This window comes from Platalea leucorodia (genome assembly GCF_965183815.1).
Source record: "Platalea leucorodia genome assembly, chromosome: 5".
Lineage (NCBI taxonomy): Eukaryota > Metazoa > Chordata > Aves > Pelecaniformes > Threskiornithidae > Platalea > Platalea leucorodia.
The window spans coordinates 36751910-36773038 of NC_138827.1; the positions used below are offsets into that span (position 1 = coordinate 36751910).

Consider the following 21129-nt stretch of genomic DNA (forward strand, 5'->3'; position numbering starts at 1 on the left):
CAGGGGAGCACAGCTGTACAATTCCAGAGGGGTTATTCCAGCCCTGGAAAGTTCACCAGGCAGGGAAATAAGCATCTTGTTGTTCAAGTATTTCTTCTACTGCTGTATGGAAGGTGGCATAGCATTACTCTGTCATAAAGTGTTTGGCTATATATGGCACATGATATATCCCCTCTGCCTATTTGTGACCCCTGATAAGGCAAACAGATCCCGATGGTCTTTGCTAGCTCTTGTTTCTGGAAGGAGAGCCTTGAACCGACAGGGTGTCATGGAAGTCAGCGTTGATCCTGCGACAAAGCAGGTAAAAGGCAGGAAGGCGTAAGGTGGAAAAGGACCTGTAATGGGATCCAGGGAAGGTTGCAGCGCCTGACCCTGACCAGGGAGAGCAGCCTGGTCACCAACAAGATAGCAGGTGCTCATCCAGATCTGCAAACCGGTGTGTAAAATGTAAGTGTTTAGACATTTGGTTTCAAATTTTGAACAGGTGCTGGAGAAAGAAATTACGTTTCCTGAGTATATCTGGAGCCTGAAAGCAAAGGGCGTTTCTGTGCTTCGCAGAGAGTCTAGAAATTTAAACTGTTGCATTGACTGAGGCCGATTACAACAACTCTGGAAGTGCCAGTTAGGAGGAATGTAGCCAAATCTGTGAAGTCTGTCCCTCGGCATTTTTATTGTTTTACCATTATCATAGGCGGTCTGTCGTCGTGCTTTTTTTTTCTGAGGCATAGAGCTGTTATGAAATAGTTATGTAATGTCCAAGCATGGGTATCTGCTGACATTTGAAAACTATTCAGTGAGAAGTATGGGTGGTGAAAAATGAGAGGTATGTCTTTAACACGTGTTGACTGTAAGACAGGAGACAGATTGTGGAAAAGTTATTTCAATCTTTCTTAAGAATAGCCTAAAATTTTAAGAAGCCACATCTTATACGTGCAGAGGATATACTGTGAAACTGCCTAATGTACGTGTTTCCATTTTCACAAAAACGAATATTTAGTATTACCCATTGTAAGCGTGCAAAATTACACAATTTGCAAATTAATGTAATTTAGTGTTAAATACAGCTTTCAATTTATTTCCCCTATGTCTGTGCGTTAAGAATGATGCTGTCAAGTCTTACTCTACAGCTGAAAATACTCGAATTTCTTGTGAATGAAAAAACTTTCTTACGCAATTCCAGGAGACTTGCATGCAAGGCTTTTACATAAGCAATGTCAGGAGCTGGTGACCGTGACTTTGTGACTCCTTCCAGCTGCCTTTGGGGCTGGCAGAGTGAGCACTCTGCTACATAAGGATCTGCCAACGCTGGTCATTCTGGTACTTTATTACTGAAAAAGTTAAAAGCATTTGGTTCATTCTTGAGAGAAAGAAGAACGCGGTTTTCATTAAGTGTAATGCAGTCATGTTTATACGTATGTTAGAATTCAACTTCTTCAGTCTGATTTTTCTCAAAGGAGAAAAAGAGTACTTCCCCCCGAATAATAAATGAATAGTTTCTTCAGTAGTTTCTGCAAGTAACCTCCTTAGAAACTCGTTTAGTTGAAAACATGAGGTTACTAATGATTAGATTACAGCTGGTTATGTTTGCTATGATGATGGTAGTACTCCATCTTAATGACAGGGGAAGAACTGCAGAATAGTCACTTTTCTTTTTTCACACGTGATTGTGGTAAATGAAAAAAAAAATATATCTGCCTTCTGATCTTTACTTCTGAACAAGTTGTTTATAGTATTTTAACATAAAATGTATGTTTAAATATAAAATACGTGATGCATTAAAAAGCTGTGAAAACGCATGCTAGAGCAATTATGGCGTATTTCTTAATAAAAAACACTTTGCGATTGACATGAAAAGCGACTTTCAGCAGTGCAAACCAGTACCTTATAGAGCTTTTCTTAACAGGAAGTAGAAGAGAGTAGTGGTTAGAAAACACTGCATACAGGAAGCTTGACACATGCACAGCTCTGAGGAGGTCTGGGTTGTCCAGCTCCCTTCAGATATTTTCTCTTTTGCTTTTGTAAAAGTCGCCGGTGTGTATAGATGGCAGCTCAGAAGGAGGTACCCTGTAACCAGTGCACAGGGACAGCCACAGCGCTGCAGAGACTGGAAGGTTTTGCTAATCGCCTTTTCCATAGGCATTCAAAGAGTGGTGCGCATGAACAGAGAGCGGCTCTGGAAAATGAGAGCCAACATTGCTCTGAACTTGCTGTCCTATGGGACAAATCAAGTAAGTAGGGGTTTTTGTTTGCTTTATAGATATTTGCTCTTCAGTATGCCTGGCAAGGGAAGGACTTGCATATTCGTAATCGAATACGAACACTGATCTGTGATACATTCTGGGAGCAATTGTACAATTCATTACCTAAAGGTATTAATTCGAAGAATAGCATATTGCATCAGACAGGGGGAGGTGGGGGGCTGGTTCATGGACTGGTGGCTGGCAGGGTAATTTATCCCTCATCCCTTCTTTCCTCTTAAAGCACAGTTGACTTGTTTTGGCAAGCCCCCACCCCAATTTTTACTTCTAAATTACTTCCTTTATTTTCAAATTAAATCAGCTAGTTCAGCAGAATAGAAAACTCATTAAAGATTGTAATGTTTAAACTTTGGAGTAGGCAGACATTGCGGCACAGATTAAACTTCTAATTATAGGGCTTTTTGTCATTCATTGTTTTATTTTAAGGGATATATACATCAGAACACTCTAGAAAGTGGTAAACAATATAAAATTGTGTTCAATTTAACTATTACGTACTAATTTAGTGTGGGCATTTCTTAATTTGTGAACAGTTTACAGTATTATTTGCATGGATTAAAACTACTCATGATTGCATTTTGGGTAATAAAAGTGAGAGATTTCAAAAAATATCACAATCTAAGTAAATTGACATTTGATTTTCATTTTTTTTCTTTTAAAGCCATGCATTATTTTGCAAAGCAATTATTGTCTCTGTGGTTAAATACTCGTTTTAAAATGTTAGAATATGGTAATTGATGATAATTTTGTTCCAGATTTCAGATTCATTGATGGATTTGAGATAGCACAATTATTTCAGCTGAAAATAGGCCTTATTGGAAATGCTTAGCATCACAGTGTTACCATGAAGAAAATCAATGTTTATACATCTCCCTGCTTGCAATTTAAAATATTATATGAGTAGGGAGTGAATCTGTTCTCAGAGGATAAGCAGGAAACATGGAAACAAAAAGGTGTGAATGCATTGACCTAAAATAGATTAAATCTAGGTCTCCCAAATGAGATGGGAAAGGATCAACTAGTTTTGTTGGGAAGATAAATGATGAAAGTGCATAAATTCTGAGCTTCCACTTCTCCAAAATACTTTCAGCTTGGTAAAAATAGAGGCATACTTGTGTTTATGTAGAAGCTCTTTTTTTATGTAAATAGCTATCTGAAAAAATAACACTGAAGCATTTTTGTTTATATAACATGAAGAAAGAAACGATATTGACCTACTGACACTTACAAATTGTGACCTGTTTGTGTACAAGTCTCTACTATTTTTTTCCCTTCTATTTAAGGCAGGCTTCCTCGTATGACATGCTTGATGAGGAAATGGACTGTCGTGTCTCTTGATGATAAACATGGTGAAAATGGCTGTTCCGCGAATGCTATTTTAAGTCATAATTAAGCACAGTGGTTGCATGCAGTTTTTCTGAGCCAAAGTTACCAAGCTGGTAGCTGAATGGTGGTTGGTTATGTAGCTTTGGTTTCGGGGTGAAATTCTGAATCTTCATCCTGAACCTTTACTCTCAATTTGTAGATTATTTTTAAAAAATAATAAATAGAAATACTGTAGGTATACATGGGCTATGTCTAGGTTTCAGGATTCTCATTTCACTACCACTGTAGCTGAAGGAGTGATAGAGAAGATAAAGAGTACAGTGGAGGGACTATTTCTGTCTACTACTGACTCCTAATTATATCTTTAGAAAAATACATCATCTGTGAAAATTCTTTGTGAAAAATGAAAGAGAGAAACAGTTTTGTTTTGTTTGTTTTACCTGAGAATTCAATGTCATAGAATTGCATAGGGTCACTAAATTCAGGTCGTAGATTAATTTCACAGAAAGTTCAGTAGTGTTTTAGAAACATACTGGTGTTTGTCTTGTAAGGATATTTGAATATTCTCCACTTTTCTGCCCGTATCACTGCAACTTAGGAAATGTTGGTGTAAGGTTTTAGGTGAAGCTGCATAGCAGACAGTTAGTGTGAATTACTCTAGAAATTCAAGGCAAAAGCAGTCTTTTTTAATTCCTGAAAAAAAGTTTGGAAAGTAACTTCTCAGAATTTTTGTTGGTTTAGGTTTGAGGTAGAATTAATTTGAAAAGAAAGTTTATATATTTATACCTTCTGCTGTAATGAAATACTCTGTTTCTACGTATGTCCTTTTACAAGCAGTTACTGCTGAAGCTATGGGTTTGCTGAAGGGGAAGGAGCTGCCCCCTGTTAGGTGGACTTTGTGTTGTTAGTTGTCTAGTGTTGTGGGTTTGAGTAATTTACCATGTGGTCTATGGCCTTAGGCGTTTTTCAGTGGTTAATTTTGAAATTTGACATCTTTGCTTTGTTATTTTGGTATGTAAAACATACAATTTTTCTAAAGTGCCTTGGATTCTTGGTTGATGCATGAAACGAATCTGTTTTGTAAAATCTTCCGAATCCAGTAGGGCAGAGGTGGCTCAGGACGCCGCGGGCCTTGGACTCTGTTTTAAAAAGCTGACCTGAGTGCACGTGCGATTGACCAGCCTGAACTGGTAACCAGGTCAGTTGTGCTGCACGGCCAAAGGACGAAAGGGATGTGCTGGTAGTCATCAGAACGATATATTTCATTCTTAGTTTAGACATCTTGACTTGCGACTATATGGAACCTACATTTTGATTTTTGTTTTGTTTTCATAGTTGCTTGTGGCTTTTTGAAAGATTGCAAGGGGAAAGGAAAGGAGAATGAGGCTGCTTGGTTTGAATGTAGAGACAGTAAGATCAGCGTGAATCTTTTATTGTTGAACTGATACAAATATTTTCCAAATCTGTGCATAATAAGGGAACACATTAACAACTCGGATAACTGAAGTGGTCAGGAGAGTCACCACTATTGCATCTTTCTGTCATCTTCATAGTCTCTAAATTGCAAATGGATGGGTGTTGAATAGTCAGAGGAATATTATGTGGTCTCTAACTGATTGAAAATAGCATCAACATAGTTTCAAATACCGTGGAATGTCTTATGGAGATTTAGCTGAATAATCACTAGATACATATATGCGTAGAGAAAAATACACGTGAAATATGAAATAATGTACAGAGCACATTGTGTGAATTGATGAAAGCTTTAGAATAACTACTAGTTGGGTACAAGTCAACAGATAATTCTGGTCTAAGGTTGCCATGGAAACAACCAGTGCTTGATATAATTGAGAACATCTTAAAACCTCCTGGTGTTTGCATGCTTTTTTTCCCCCTGCCATTTTGAGTTGCTTTAGACATGAATAGGTAGCATTGGTCAGAACAGAAGTAGTTAATGAACAAAACCAAATATCCGTGTCCTGAATATTGATTTTGGTTTACTACTGGTATCTTGTGCTTCATAGTTTTTTGCATCACAAGGAGCTCGTAAGGAAGAGCAGCTCTCTGGATTCTGTGTGCTCTCTCTTTACAGTTATTGTATAAGTGTGTTTAGAGATTGAAGCACTGGTTTTGTAGAGATTAACATACTTCATCAACTGTTGGATTAATATTAGGAGCAATATGTTTCTGAAAACTAGCTTTTCAGCATGAATGGTAAGTCTTTTCTGTTATCTTTGACACTATTTTTTGTTCCGTCTTCACAATCAGGAAAAATCTACCAGGTTTCTCTTTCTTGTCTGCATAGCTGCATCGACTACTGATCTCTTTGTTTTTGTAATCGACTCACTGTGGGTTTCTGTTGAAAATAACTAGTCTTAAGGATTTGCAGGTTTTATTAAACATTTTGCTTTGCATAACTGATATTTAGTATTTGAAATTCTATTGGAAAGCTTTCTTTTATAAATAACTGTTCTACATCATTAAGTAAGGCACAGAATCTGATTTGAAAAATTTTGTAATTGAATTATGTATATGTCAGTTCACTTAATTTTCTGTGCCACACATAATAAATTGTTTTAACTGAATTGATACAAATAGAGAGGCCTTTTGAAATTATCATCATCATCACCTAAAAATTCTGAACTGGCTTTTGTTGTTTTTCAGCTGAACCAGCCTATTCCTCTATGGTTTTTATTCTTTCTAAATGATGGGATATCAGAATAGTTGAGGTCATTCATGGAAGTAGGGGAGAGGAGTCTCCTTTGAAATAAGATATTATAATAGATCTAGTAAACTTATCAGGCAGGTGTTTACTTTCCAAAACCGCTGTGACTACTTATTATAACGTACTTTGAATTTAATGGAATTATGAAGTACTTTATTCTTACTTGGAATATTATTGAAAGTTGTATCTAATTATATAAACTCCGTACATTAATTTCCTTAGAAACAGATATCCTTTGAGAATTGTTTGCAAAAGCCCAAATAGATTAGTTTCTGAAATGATGCCTTTTTGTTTCAAGCAGATAGTCTGGAGCTTTGGAAAACGACTTAAGAGGGTTAGAGATTGCTTGAAAAGAAAAAACAGTTAATCATGTATATGGGGCTTGTGTGTGTGTCTGTGCGTGTGGTTTTCCTTTATCCTGCAAATTTAAAGGACCATTTTTACAAAGGTTTCACTTTTGTGCATGGCATGAGATAAAGAGTGGGAGGAGTCATCCCACTGCCTTATCTAATATCAGCTTATATATACTTATCTCATACAAATGTGTTGAGGTCATCCTCCCTGACATGAAAAGTGTGGCTGTCGTTTCCTCGGTATATGAAGTACAATATACAAATGTCAAAACCAGTACAGATATAGAACAAGGTTTCGGAACTTTGTGCGTACATTATGGAGATTTATGTTACAGCGTCACGGCTGTTGAAGTAAACCTAAATGCGGGCTGTTCCTGAAAGAGGTGTCCCAGCCTGCCTTGTGTGCTCCCCGCAGCCCTGCGGGGATGCTGGCCGGCGGGAGCCCTGCGGGGAGCCGGTGGGGAGCTGGTGTGGCCTCGCAGGCTCACAGCTGGCCTGCGTTTGTGCCGCAGGGACGCGGCGGCAGCCCGACCTCCCCGCCAACACCTGCCCCTGCTCAGCCTCTCTGGAAAGTGAGGGTGAAACTACAGCCTCGCTGCGCTTCCTTGGCGTCACGCGGCCGCCTTCGTCTGCTGATGGAGAGGTCTCTCTCTGGGTCAGAAAGTCTCTGCTTTTCACCAGTTACCAGGCTGGGTTTTCCATCACCTTTTTCTCTGTTTCTTTTACAGTTAGGTTGTAGCTTCCACAGGAATTAAGGTTGTTGAAAGCAGCTCTATGAATTTTGAATTTTGCTGCTTGAGTGGTTTGGCTTTTTATTTTTTTTGGTATTCTGTTATGATTGAGTCATTTTAAGGGCATACATTTCTTACAAACTAGGTGAAAAAGAGGTTACAGGTGTTTTGTTTTGCTGGATGTTTTGGTTTTTTTGTGGGGTGATGGCAGTGGTTGTTTTGTTTTCTTTTCCCTGGGGCTTTTTTCTGCAATTTGCATCTGTAGATTTCATTCATCTTGACATCCAGGCTCCCGGTTCCATTAAAAATAGAAATAAATAGCTGCAACTTTTACCAAGTGTCAGTTCCCAGTCAAAAGGATCTATAAATCAGAAGTCTGATTTTGACAAGGGAAAGGTGACTGTTTCCTCCTCCATCAAGTGAGGATTAGATTAAGTCTTCGCTGAAAACATTTCCTCATTTAAACCACTTCTGCTTTTCAGTGCACCTTTGTGGCTGTCTTCACTGCAGCGGTGTTACATTACACTCTGTCAGTGGATAAAATCAGATGCTCTCCTTCTGAAAGATTGCTAAGATGCAAGCGAAGCCTCGATGAAGAAGTGATATATTTTTTTCAATTGCAAGTACAATTGGCTTGCTCCCCCCCCCCCCCCAGGAGAGCTCCAGTTAAATGTTGGTGGTTTTTTGTTTTTTTTTTTCTTCTGGAAAGACTTGAAAGAAGGAAAAAGTGTTTTTCTGTTTCTTTGGTTTAGCGTTTTTGTTTTGAACAGCAGAACATTCGAACAGCAGAACATTCTTGAACAGATAAAACTGGAAGGCCAAGTTACTTTAGTAGCCCCAGCTCCCAGTTCTGAAAGGTGCTACTCTACTATATCTTCTGTTTCACTAGGAATAGGCTTAATACTTCCAAGTATCACCAAGTGCATGATTGGGCTAGTACTTTCAAATACTGCAAATAGAGGTAATTGCTGACACAGAAATTTATGCTCGTAAGATAGTAGTTACCAAATGTGTGTGGAGACAGATGGAGCAGTATGAGGAAAGAGTATGAGCAATGCCGATAGACTCTGCTGGATTATTGTCCGGCTTTGCATGCACTGGAGAATAGCCATGCTTCAGGAGTGCGGGTGAAGGGTGGTAGTGTAAATATCTTAGTTATGTGCATTGGGAACATCTTTTAAGGGCAAGGGACAGCAAGTAGCAACTAATTATTCCCACTGCTGAAAAGACTGTAGAAAATGGCAGGATGCCATGGAATGTCCAGGTGCCAGAACTATACCTCTTCCTATATGCATCTCATGGGACTAATGGTTTCTTCCTTTCAAAAATTCCCCAATGTTACCCATTACCCTCTGACAGCGGACTAGGCTAATTTCTTAGGTGTTGACCTGGGTTCACGTTTTGTTCTGATTCTTGCATGAAATATTTGAAAAAAGAAAAGGCAACACAAGAGTTGCTGCATTGACGTAGTTCTTAAAGCGCATCCATACAGTGAACAGGCCCTCAGGGTGCTTGGTTTGGAGCATAAGCAAAAAATGAATTTAATAAAACTGGGGTTTCTTCCAAAGGAAAGGGTATTTGGTATGTTGTAATCTTAAAGCTCTTGAACTGTGACTGGCTGTAGTCCCTGTTGTTACATTTCTTGCGTATATTTTGTTACCAAAAAGATTTTCTTCTTTCCTTGGTTTTTGGTTTACATCTCAAATTGTTTATGTAATTATTTGTTGCTGGTTCCTCTAAGAGTTGCTGCTGGTACTGCTGTTGCAGGCCAAAGTTCGCAACACAAGTTTCCCAGCTTTAATTATTGAGATTCTTACAGGCACTTTTGTAACTAGAATAATGTTTTTGTTGTTTTCCTGTATTCATTCTAGTTGCTGACAGATACTCCAGCCCATTAAGAATTCATGTGGTTTAGTTTTTTTCATTTAAATTTTTTTGCAGGGTTTGCAACTCAATTCTGTGCAAGTTTTATGCCTGCCTTTTATCCAAATAAGCACTGATTTTAACCAGTTTCTCTCTAAAGGCCAATTCTTTATCAGAATGGATAGTAAACACTCTTACCTACTTTTTGCCTGCCCTAATCATGAGGCAAACAAAAACTTGTTGTTCCCTCGATGTGTTGAATTGTGAAATGTGTTTATTTACATAAGACTTCCTTATTCAGGAAGTCAGTCTCTCTGCTATTTAAGGTTCTAAATGAACTTCTCCTGCTTGGCTACTTACTGCAGGCAACCCTTTCCTGTAAATATTGAAAGTGTTCTGCAGGAGATATGTCAGTATAGCCGTGTGTCAGAATCTCAAATCTTGCAAAGAGATGAAGAGCTATTTTGCTGATTTACCCTGACAGCTGTGAAGATGTGTCTTACTGATCCCAATGCATGTATATGAGAATTTGTGTAGTTTTGTTAATGCAAGGGCTGAGACAAAGTAGCTTTGTGGGAAGCGGACTTAGACATGAGTGCAGTTAAAGCAAGGTTGGCGTATCTACTATTATTTTGATGCCTTGTATGAAATATTTGAAAAATATTGGGGGGGGAAAAACCCCCAAACTTGTAAAATGCATCCATACAGTGAACAGCCCCTGCGGTTGTTTGGTTTGGAGTATAAGGAAGAAATTAGTTTAGTAAAACTTGGGTTACTTCTAAAGAAAAGGGTATTTGTGCCTGAGTCTATCTAGATTTATGAGAGGCATTGGCTCTTGCAGGGAATTTGTTAGTCAATGTGTAGATCAGGTCAACTACCTGCAGATTTATGCTTATCGTTTCTAATAATCTAACCATAAAACATACTCTGAATTATAGCTGCCCGATAATATGTTATCCTCTTTAGTCACCGAACTTTTAAGAAGAGGGAAGGTAGGGCAATAATATGGAGAGGAAAGTTGGTGCTAGCCAGTTAGCCGTATATTAACAGTGCAGAGGGGTGGATAGCTTAACTAGAGGAAAACTGCAGCAGGTGCCATAAACATTTTGCTTGGTATGTGGTTTTGACTGTAAGAGGAAAATCTGATTATTTTGTATATTTGTATTTAACTAATAGAATTTGCTAAAAACCTTTACTCAAGAATGTGATACAAGATATTTTATAGTAGTGCCCTAGAACATTTTGGTCTTGGAACTCATTCTTAAAATGTATTTTTTTTTTTTTTTCCACATGGTAACCATGGAAATATATGCACTGGAGAAACAAGATGTGTTTGAATTGTCACAATTTTTGCACAGTTTTCCATTTTCTTTGTAAAGTAGTACCTGCTATATTTCACACAGGAAGGCAGTCTTTTACACTATAGATCCTATGGTAGTTGCAACATTTTAGATTACTTGCTGGATAAAGTTCAGCTACAGCTATAGAAGATGGTACTGCACAGATGAAGCTTAATTCCTAATTGCTCACAAAGCACATCAACGTATGATAATTGAGGATTTTGCATGTTAAGATTTCTTCACATAACCTTTTCTGTATGAACTAATTTTATATGTAGGGAGTGTTAAGTACTACATTTGAAAGTAATTGTATTAAACTTACAATTTATTAATTTGAAATTTTAAGTTAATAGAATTAACTTATCTGATACAATAATTGAAAATTAATAACATAGAATTAGAATTATTTCTCCGAAGCCTTTTCAGTAGTCCAATGCCACACTTCCATGGTCATGTTATGCTAGCACAAACTGGTACTCCTTCAGAAAAGGAGTCGTTCTCCTGCCCCACCTATTTGCCCGTTTCCACCCCACTTCTCCCTTTCCTCACCCCAGGAGAAGCATTCATGTGATGAAAAGCACTGGGAGCTGCTGTGGATTAAAATTAGCTTCCCTTGTCCTCCCCTGCCTTCTGTCCATTACGTTTTAATCTGGCCTAATTCCCTGACCTGGTTTGGCAGTCAGCCACAAATATGCTTTTGCTCTTTCAAGGAAGGTCATGATAGAGAGGCAGTGACTGTGGAAGGACAGGACTGGGATTTTTTGTATTTATACCAGCCCATACTGAGCACTGAATTGCAGCCTAGCAAACCAAATTGCCATTTCTTGGACTTCTAAGCCTCAAAGCATGTGGATTGTTGCAAGAGAGGAAGGAGATTTACGAACGAGTCGTCTCCGGCAGTCTGGAATAATTCCCTTCAATGAACACTTCAAGGGCAGGAAGAAGGTATGAGAGAAACTCCTTTCCTTAGGCCAAGGCTTAGTTTTAACATATTCCAGAACTAACTAGATGCAGTTCTGACTAGTCATTTTAGAGAACTGGAACAAAAAATCAACTCTGATCAATCAGCAACGGGTTGCTAATAATGCTTTAATTTGAAAGGAAAGCTTGGGGAAGAAAGAGAGGTGCCACCCTGAAGGACTAAAAGACCCAAAGGGATGGAACAGCAGTCGCCCACCAGGAATCTGCAAGAGACTTTAGGTCATGTCCCATGCTCGGATGTTCAGATGAAGCTATTCTGCTTGTCTGCATTGAGGAAGTCTTGCATATAATCAATGATTTAGGATTTGAATAATAAATCCCAGCTTGGTTTATAGTTTTTGGTTGTTTGGTTTGGGTTTTTTGGCAGAGAAAGAGAGGCTTTTGGCGTAACTGGGAAATGCAGCATTTCTCTGTGTGAGTCTTGAGGGAGGAGTCACTTTTTTAATGGAAGTATATTAATTTATAATTTTTGATGAGCATTGGGTCTGGATTCTCTTTTAGATTAAGAAAGCAGAGTTTTTATCTCATCTATATTTTTTTTTGGTAGAAAATGATTGAATTGGGACATATATGCATATACAACTGCTGAGCAGACCTAGTACAAGACTTGATTCTGTTTGTGACGGAATAAATTTACTGATTTACATTATATGTTTGGGTTTTTTTAAAGAAAATTTCAGGGATTTACATTTTAAGTGACTTGGTGTTAGTTGGGTTTGGTCCTTTCTCCCCAGAGCACTTTCTGTTATGTTGTACTTCTGGCATTAGCAGGGTTCTCTGCCTCTGTTTGTACCAGTACTTTATGATTTCAGAAAAAGAATGAGGGGGAAAGACTGAAAATTTGATTTGGAAATAAAACTGTTTTTATTATCTCTAATAAAAATAGAGGAAGGAAGAAGAAAGTCAGTCTGACTGTGGCAGTTGTGCGCAGTAGAGTATCTACTGTTCAAAATTCAACAATGATAGGTATTATCTCTGATAGCTGAAAACCTGGCTCCTGTTTTGGTTTGTCTAAATCTGTCACATCTCTTATGCAGGCTGTTGCTGTCTAGCCAGCCAAGTAAAGAGGTGAAAATTAAGTAAGACTTCAGCTTTGTTTAATTTACAGCTTAAAGTTATAACCTGTAGCACTGAAAATTAAGAAAAAAAAAAAAAGAAGAAAAGTTGGGCTCTCTGCATAGCTCTTAACTGTTGCAAATTTGCTTTTATAAGACTGACAAAATACTGTCTAGGCCAAGACTTCAAAGTTGCAGACAGGATTAAAATAAGATTTTGCCTGCATTCCAAATTTTGAGTTGTAATGGATGAGAACAATTTGTATTTTACAATTGCTGCCCATTGTAAATTAATTACTGAATGTGCTCCCCCAGAAATCAGATTCTAGTGCTCTCTTCTAGTCTTCAGGCACGGCAGCTGTAATTGCTCTTAATTTACTGTTTATCCTGTTCCTCTCCCTTTCTCTCCGTGGTTTTTCCATGCCCTTCTCTTCTCAACTTCTTACCAGTCCTTCCCAATATTCCACAGAAGTGTTTACAGTGTGCAGTTAGATTAATTAATGGCGCTTCCATTTTAATAGCAAACTTGTATGCAGTTAATTCTTACATGATCCTTCCTTTACTAAGAACTTTCAGGTTTTGTATTCCAGCAAATGAGCTCGTTCAGAACTGTTCCATGTGGTTTTGTTTGGGTTTTGGTTTTGGTTTTTTAACTGAAGGTTCTTACCCATTGCAGCTGGGTAAGCTAGTTTGCTCTGTATCACCAGTCTTTGACATAATTAATGTTTAAACAGAAATGTAAAACCTTGCTCTCAAAGTAAAAAACGGGATAAATGAGATATTAAATTGATGCAGAGTTTATTAATCTAGCCTTCGTGACTTAGCATCTCTTAGAGCAGAAACAAGACAAAATTCTCACTGGTTGTTTTTTCACAAGAGAGCCAGTAAGTGTGTCTCACCGCAATGTTAAGACAAGATTGACTTGCTCTGCACCAGGCTTATATCACATTGGACTTTCTTCCCCCACTGTTTTCATATTGTGAGAAACAATGTTTTGTTCTTGTTGACGATCTGTTTCGATGATACCATTTTAGTTTGTGTTTTGAAGAGTTTGCCAGCTATTAAAATGTTAACCGGTGCTCACGCTACTTCCTTTGAATGTATTAACACTTAGTTGTGTTTATATTCAAAGACTTGCCAGGGTAGAACAATCTTGCTGTAAGCCTTGTGATATTTTTCCTGCTAATCGAAAGAGAAATTTAAAGATATTTAAGACGACAGGTTAATGGCATAAGAATGGGATTTAGAACTTGAATTGTATGCTTCTCACTTGCTTCTGAAATGCGGTACCATAACCACAGGATTGGCATCTGAGGCATCTATATACATCTCAATGATGTTTAAGGCTATAAATATTGTTTTTATAAAAATGAAATATACACATATATTTACCAGAATCTCTTCATACATATTTATTTTTCCATTAAATGAAATTTGGAGATTTAATTCAATAGCCCATTTAATTCCAGACTTCAAATGATTATATTACAGTTTTGGAACAGAAATTGAATTGTATTTTGATAAAGGGCATTTTAAATACCAAGCAGAGATTGGCATTTAGCACAGCAGATGGGGGTTTGTAGTGGTGCCCAATGTTTAGTCTTAATCAGTTTAGTTCTTGCTTTCCTGCCATGAATCCTATCCAAATACTTACTTCTCCCCCCCCCAAAAAAAAAAATTCTGGCTTGCTCACTCTTGTGGGAGATGTGCTTGAGAATAACAAATACAGTGCACGTGGGAGGTGGGAGAAAGGCAAAGTAATTCACGGTAACTCTTCAGGACTGCTCCATCTGTGACCCCTTTCCCTCTGCTGTCATTGCACCCCTGCAATTGAGAGGTCCTAAACCATTTAATTTTTTTCAGGAGCTTTCCTCTGATTTACTCGTTCTTTAACTGTGTTTTAGGCCAGAGTACTCTTTGTAGTACTCATATACCATTTGTTAACAATTTTTTTTTATAAGGTTGCTAACTTTTCATACAAAAGTTAATTGATAAAACAAGATTACTGTACATTGTGTGAATATACTGTTACATAACAAATCTCCTGCTTTTGGGGGTGGGTTCAGGGGTTTTTCAGTTTTCTGTGTGTGGTAGGGTTTTTCCATGTGTTTGTGGGGGGTTTTTTTGTTGTTTTGTTTTAATACCTCCTTGTATGCCGGTATTACCTAGGAACCTCTTGATCTGGAGTTCCACTTCCCTTAGAAATCTCTTCCAGCAGGCTTTCCTACTTATCACCATGGTGCCTTAGTTCTCCCCAGGCCAAGTCTCATGCCACCCATGATAGGCAAGGGCAACGCTATATATATATGCTTATATCTTGACCAGCTGTGGGTGCACCTATAGCATTTCTACTGACCAGGGTTTGAACTGAAGCAGGCAGAAATTATAAAACTGCTTCAAGTCTTTCAGTTATAGCTCCTTGGCCATTACCCCATTTCTTACTACCTTTTTCTGAGTCTCCCCAGATTTCCTGCTATATGCTTTGGGTGCTTGCATTGAGTAAAACTTGCTTCTCCTGCCAACAATTGCTCTTGCTGGTCATGAAGAGCGAGGTTTGCGCTGTGTGTTTGTGCTTACCTGATCTCTGGACGACTGGTGCATCCTCTCCAGTTTCAGCTGGTGTCCTTCCTGACATGTCCAGTTGTTTTGACCACTTCTGTGACCCTTATTGTGCCAGCGCTGTTACTCGAGCTTTGCCCTCTCCTTCCAGCACCTTCCTTTCTTGAGCAGCAGCTTTTCCTCCTTCAGCTTCAGCTCCTTTGCTCCAGCTTCTGCTGTATCAGTGAAACCAGTCTGAATAGGGTCTGTTTGCTGGTCTTTGCATGTGCTCCTTGCATCCTCATCTTCACTTTGCTCAGCCATGTATGAATGATCCTTGCTCTTAAGTGCTTATGGGAACCTGTATATCAACATCTCTTTCCTGGGTTCTTTTTTTTGACAGTCTTTCTTAGAAAATTAAATCATACACGTATGGCAACCATACAGGATTCCCGTATGTGTTCCAGTTTGCATACAGCAACTTCAGCTGTGCAGTTTAGACTTTTCGAGGGGTTTTGTTGCCGTTGTTGGGTAACGGGACTGAAATTTGATTGTGAATTCTTTTTGGAGACTGCTTGCCATTTCTGTGCTATCCACCACATGCCATGCAATTCACACATGCTGTCTTTTGGAACAAAGTGCTAAGTAGTGGGAAGATCACCCGATTACAGGTTTTATTGTGATCCAGCATGCTGCGATGAAGATGGATACACTTTTGTTAGCAACAGTTCCTTGGACGTGTGTGTCTTGGAATAGATTAATTATTAAAGATGCCAACTTGATCTCCTGAAGTTTTGTAAGCTGTGCTTATTTCTGTGTTGCATCATCTTTTTTCATACTGAATTTAGCTGCTTTTGGTTTTTTTTCCTTTTCTTTGCTCAAACATTCTGTGATTTAGCATGAGTCATTCGTCTGTGTGGGAAAGGTCTGGTTTATTACAGGGTCCGTTCTTGAGTGGGGAGGGGGAAGGGTGGAATGTATTTGTGTTTTCTATGTGTTTGTTGTGGAAATGCATAAAACTTTTTTTTTTTCTTCTCTTTCTTTCCTCTCTTCATCATCTCATCTGTGTGGGTGAATGTTCCTGCAAACCCTTGGGGAACCTATAGAGACTTTTGGTATGCTCATTCCTTCATTAGTGCCCAAAGTCACAGATGCTAGGAACACTTTAAAGACTAGAAAAGCAAACAAGAGTCACATTGTAACAATGCAAAGTGGCTAAAAATGTGCACTTGCAGAAAACTTCTGTCATCATCACCTAATAAACCTATTTGTTTGCATCATCACAATAATACCGATGGCCACTACTATCCAGTCGGTGTAAATTTTGATTCTGCGCTTGAAAAGTAGAAATGAAATGTGTTCTCCTGTAGCAAGAGCTAATGTTTTGTGACCAAGATAAAATTTTCAGAAGTACCTATCCTTTTCCAAATTCTAAGTCCTATTTTCAGAAGTGACTGAAGCATATGCACTTGAGTTGCCTAAATTCTATTTGAAATCACCTGCTGAATTGTGTTGTGGTGTAGGAGCCCAGGTGACCTCTGAAAATGAGAACCAGGCATAATTTGACCCACTTTCTCATTAGGAAGAAAATGCAATTCTAATAAAACACACCACAGAATATGAAATAATTTTTAAAAGAGCGATTTTAAGATAAATGAGTGCCATTAGGTAGTTTTATTTTGAAAATACCTGTTCAATGCTGCTTTCCAAGAAACGAGCAAAAGTAAAGTAGAATAAGGTAGAAGTTTAGTTGAAGGAGAGCTTGTGGCTTATTGATATTCTAGAAATGAGAAATTTTTCTCATGCTTCCACAATTTGAATATTTCGAGCTGGATCACTTTTTTTTTTTTCATAAACAGTACTCTTTATTCCCTAAATAGAATGGAGACAAAGATGACTACATGTAAATGTCATTGTATATTTTTATAAATACTGAATAATTCTATTTCAGTGCAAAATATGTGGAAACTTAAAATATTTATTTATATGAACAATGGAGATAACGTGAGGGATGTTTAAGACATATGTACTGTAATAACATGAAAAAATGAGACCAATTATTTCATGTTGCGCTATATGGTGTTAATGTTCATTTCTAAGCTAGAGCCACTTAAGTTTGAAGCTCAGCTTTTTGGTAGTCTTAATAATCATCTTAGGTTTTTTTCTTGTCATTCAGAGAAAATAGTGTTTATGCTACTTTGACATAAATTGGTGTGCAAAAAACTTTTATCAGTAGTCATCATTTTATCAAGCCATCTCTCTTCTCCTAATGCAAGAAGGATCATCAGGCATGAATTTGGACATTGTTAGCTTCCCTTTTTTGTGTTGAGAAATTATTTCATGCCACAAGAAATCCTGTCCTTTTCTCAAATTAGGATCATTAAAAGTCATTACACAAGTAACCCCCATAATTTAAAAACAATGGAAATATTTTCCCCACACAGGATAAATATGTCAAACATTTTACGGATTAGCCACTAAAATATTTTTAAGTCTCAGTGAGTTTTAATGCCAATTTAAAATAGTTCCTTTGATATAAACTGTGGTTTTTCTTTTTTTATTTAACCATAAGTTTAGGGTAATAAATACATTCCTCCTCGCTGATATTGATTCTTAAAACAAAATTACTGAGTGGGTATCATGCTTTAAACGCTTTTCTAACCTTGAGGTCTGCCAGAACTTTTGACAATTTTTCTGCAATTTCCATTATATTGATGCTGCTCCATCAGAGCCAGTGAGGGTGGGAGCCATAAACCTGCCTTGAGTATTTTGTGATAGTTGAGTCCCATAGCTCACTTGAAAAAGGAAAACAAAAAAAAAATTCACGACCAGTCTTCTGCCGGGCTGCCATTGGTTTTACTGCTGCTGTAACTGTACTGGTAATAGAAGAATGATAAGAGAATTTTTGAAAAGTTGTCTGTGCAGACACTAGTATTTTCAAAAGAAAAGTACAAAAAAGTTCTGATTCATTCAGATGATTGTTTACAATTTCTTGTAAACCTAATTTTTTATGTCCATCAGAAGGTAAAATACAGTTGGTAAAACATGTATTTCTAGATATTGACCAGAATAATCTTGGCACATTGTTGAGTATTTTTAGAAATTGCTTGTAGTGGAACATCCCAGTACAGAAAATCCACTGTTTTAATGTTATGTATAACTATAAATTATATATTAATGTTACATTATATAGATGATTGAGAGAACACAAAAACAGTATGGTATTTTCTTCTTGATTCTGTGACTCTTTCAGAACCACAGCAATGTCTGAAACACCTCCCATTTATGACTGTGCATTAAGTAATCTGCATTGATCTGGCTGATAATTGATATTCAAAAAATAGAACAGCTGAAAGATGATCTGAACAAAATATGTTGGTGCACATTTTAAACAGTCATCCAGAATTTTGCTGTTTTACATTCCTTCAATTCCAATGGAAAATCAATATTAAAAATACATATTCTCTGACTATGGGCACGCCTAATGTGCAGTGTCGTTGTAGCCCTGTGCTTTGTCTTTGCTTGCAGTAATGCTGTCCATTTGGTACTTGAGCTTGCAAACAGCCTTTAAATAAAGGTGATGGGGGGAAAAAGCAATGGGATTGACATTATGCTCAATCAGTTGAAAGAAAATGTAACTTTTATTTAACAAAAACAGATAAGTAGTCTGTCCTTGTGGAATGGCTATTTATAAATGTCAGGTGTTTGTGGTTTTTTCCCAGTCGAATTAAGAACATCTTACATCACCTTAAAGCCTGCTTGCGTGTACGGTACTGTGAGTTATTAGAGCTGATGTAGTTCAAGTAATTTGTGTAGAATGATGTAGTTACTCCAGAAAGCTTAGAGATCAGCTGGAGATATTGTAGAAGTTCTAGAGGCATTGGTGCTTGCTTTTATACATGGTCAAAATAGCATATTACAAGTTGAAGAAAGAAGTTGATAATCTAGTTTACATGTTTTGTTAACAAAGCATCTGCATCGCGTCCGTGATGAATTACATTAATTAAAATGTGCTTTTTTGTGTGTGTTTTCAGTGAAAGAGTTCCTAGCCAAAGCCAAAGAAGACTTTTTAAGAAAATGGGAAAGCCCCCCTCAGGTATCAGTCATTTAAGCATTCAATAATTTTCTCTATTGCATTTTTTTGATATAGTTATCAATGTGTTATCAGTTTGTAATGAGCAGCGCAGAAAACAGAAATAAGTTTAATGCAATTTTTAAAGGAGTTTCCATTTTTAATGTCAGTTTTGTCATTGGAAGTTCATCAGCAAAGACTTTCGGGTCTTCAGATATGAGCTGATGAAATGCTCATACTGAACAACATTCAGCTTTTCCTTACCGGAATGAAGTTTACCATCAACGTGACAAGACTCAAAATGTATTGGCATGTTTTAGCTGGCTTTTTATAACACTAAGTGTTGGCACATCTGTAATTTACCCTGTTAATAATTTCCCCCATGGTATTAAGGGGAATTAAGGTTAAGTCTGCTGCATGGGGCTTGGGGGCAGGTTAAGGAGCTTGTTAAAGAGAAATCTTTTGAAAGTTGAACTTGGGGGTTTGGATTTTTGGGGAAGGGTCATTGTTGTTTTTAAAGCAGCATTTGAAATGCTATGGTAATGAATATCTGGGAAAATTTACTCAGTGATATGCTTTCCAGACAACCGTCACATAGAACTGGGTCTAGAGCTTGGGGTTTTTTGCATGTTCTAATATTCTTGTTTATGAAGCATGAGAGGGTTAATTATCTGCATGTTAAGTTCATGATCTGTTTACTGCTAAATGTTTCTTACTAAGCATGTGTCATCTGTATGGACAAGTTATAGAAATGTTGATACAATTCAGTTAAGTCTTTTTCTGTTTTAATGAGTGCAACGTAAAATAGCTTATTAAAATTTGACAGGCATGAAATGATAACAACAGTATAGTTGGCTGTAGTTGTCTTTGATAAATGTAATTTTACTCCATTTTTCTTCATAAATGAATTAAATTCATGCAGTTAAAATTGTCTTTGTCTACTAAATTGTAAATAATGTCATTATGTCCTTGTACGTGTAGAATACTGCTGGCCTAGATGATTTTGAGAGGCAAAAAACCCTTGGAACAGGATCATTTGGGAGAGTTATGATGGTGAAACATAAATCCACAGAACAGTATTATGCTATGAAGATACTGGACAAACAGAAGGTTGGTGTAATTTATAGTGTTTTCTGTGGTACAAGAGAGTTTGATGTAGACAAAGATCTGGTAACTGGCTAAACTTTGTTGCACTTAGTGTGCTTTTGCTTATTGCACTTGGATATTGGTGATACTTTAAACAGCTGACTTCCTCTTTTAGCCAGCAGATTCAGTTGTTGGGATTGTGTAGAATTCTTACAACAGCTAATGACATTAACTGCAAGCTAAAGAGGCTTTAAGTAATGTCCAAGGCATTAATAAAATGTTATCAGTTAAATGCTTAGCTTTTGTAAGGTGGCCTATATATTCTTTGGCAAAAGCAAAATGTGCTGTAGTTAAATAAATAAATACACTTTTGCAGGGTAGCTGAAAATACTGGAAGACTCTTTGGATCAGCAATTCTCAAAATTTTCATTTGTGAACCATAATTTAACAAATTGTTTGCACGAATAATTTCTTTTCCATTTTTGATCCCATGAGGTATTACTTTTTGTATGCAGAATTATGTAATAATCCTGTTGCATCTATAGTAACTGCCTAGATAGAACAGTAGTCTCTGAGAACAGCCGTCTCACAATAGACATTTTCTGTGTTGAAAACTTAAGTGCTGTAGTCTGAATGTGTATTGTTACTCCGGCCTTGATTTTTTAACAGCTTAGTACTCGTAGGTTAAGTAAGTGGTGTCATTTGATAAAGTTTAAATTTTTTAAATAAAATAGAACTTCAGAATGCTAAAAAGTATTTTAAAGAAATTTATCAATACGTTTTTAGTGGGTTTGACAAGTT

At 37.3% G+C, this 21129-nt stretch overlaps 1 protein-coding gene across 2 annotated transcripts in view; it reads left to right on the forward strand.

The window, feature by feature from the left end:
* The window catches only part of PRKACB (protein kinase cAMP-activated catalytic subunit beta), a 73870-nt gene that overhangs the window by 33093 nt on the left and 19648 nt on the right, over positions 1-21129 (forward strand). The window contains exons 1-3 of one of the 2 annotated variants that reach the window (XM_082311700.1): positions 1965-2228; positions 19205-19266; positions 20224-20352. In XM_082311700.1, coding sequence (XP_082167826.1) covers positions 2042-2228; positions 19205-19266; positions 20224-20352 — 378 coding nt within the window. In that variant the 5' untranslated portion in view covers positions 1965-2041. Of the gene's footprint in view, positions 1-1964; positions 2229-19204; positions 19267-20223; positions 20353-21129 lie in introns of those variants that run through there. The other variant, XM_082311701.1, reaches the window with a different exon arrangement.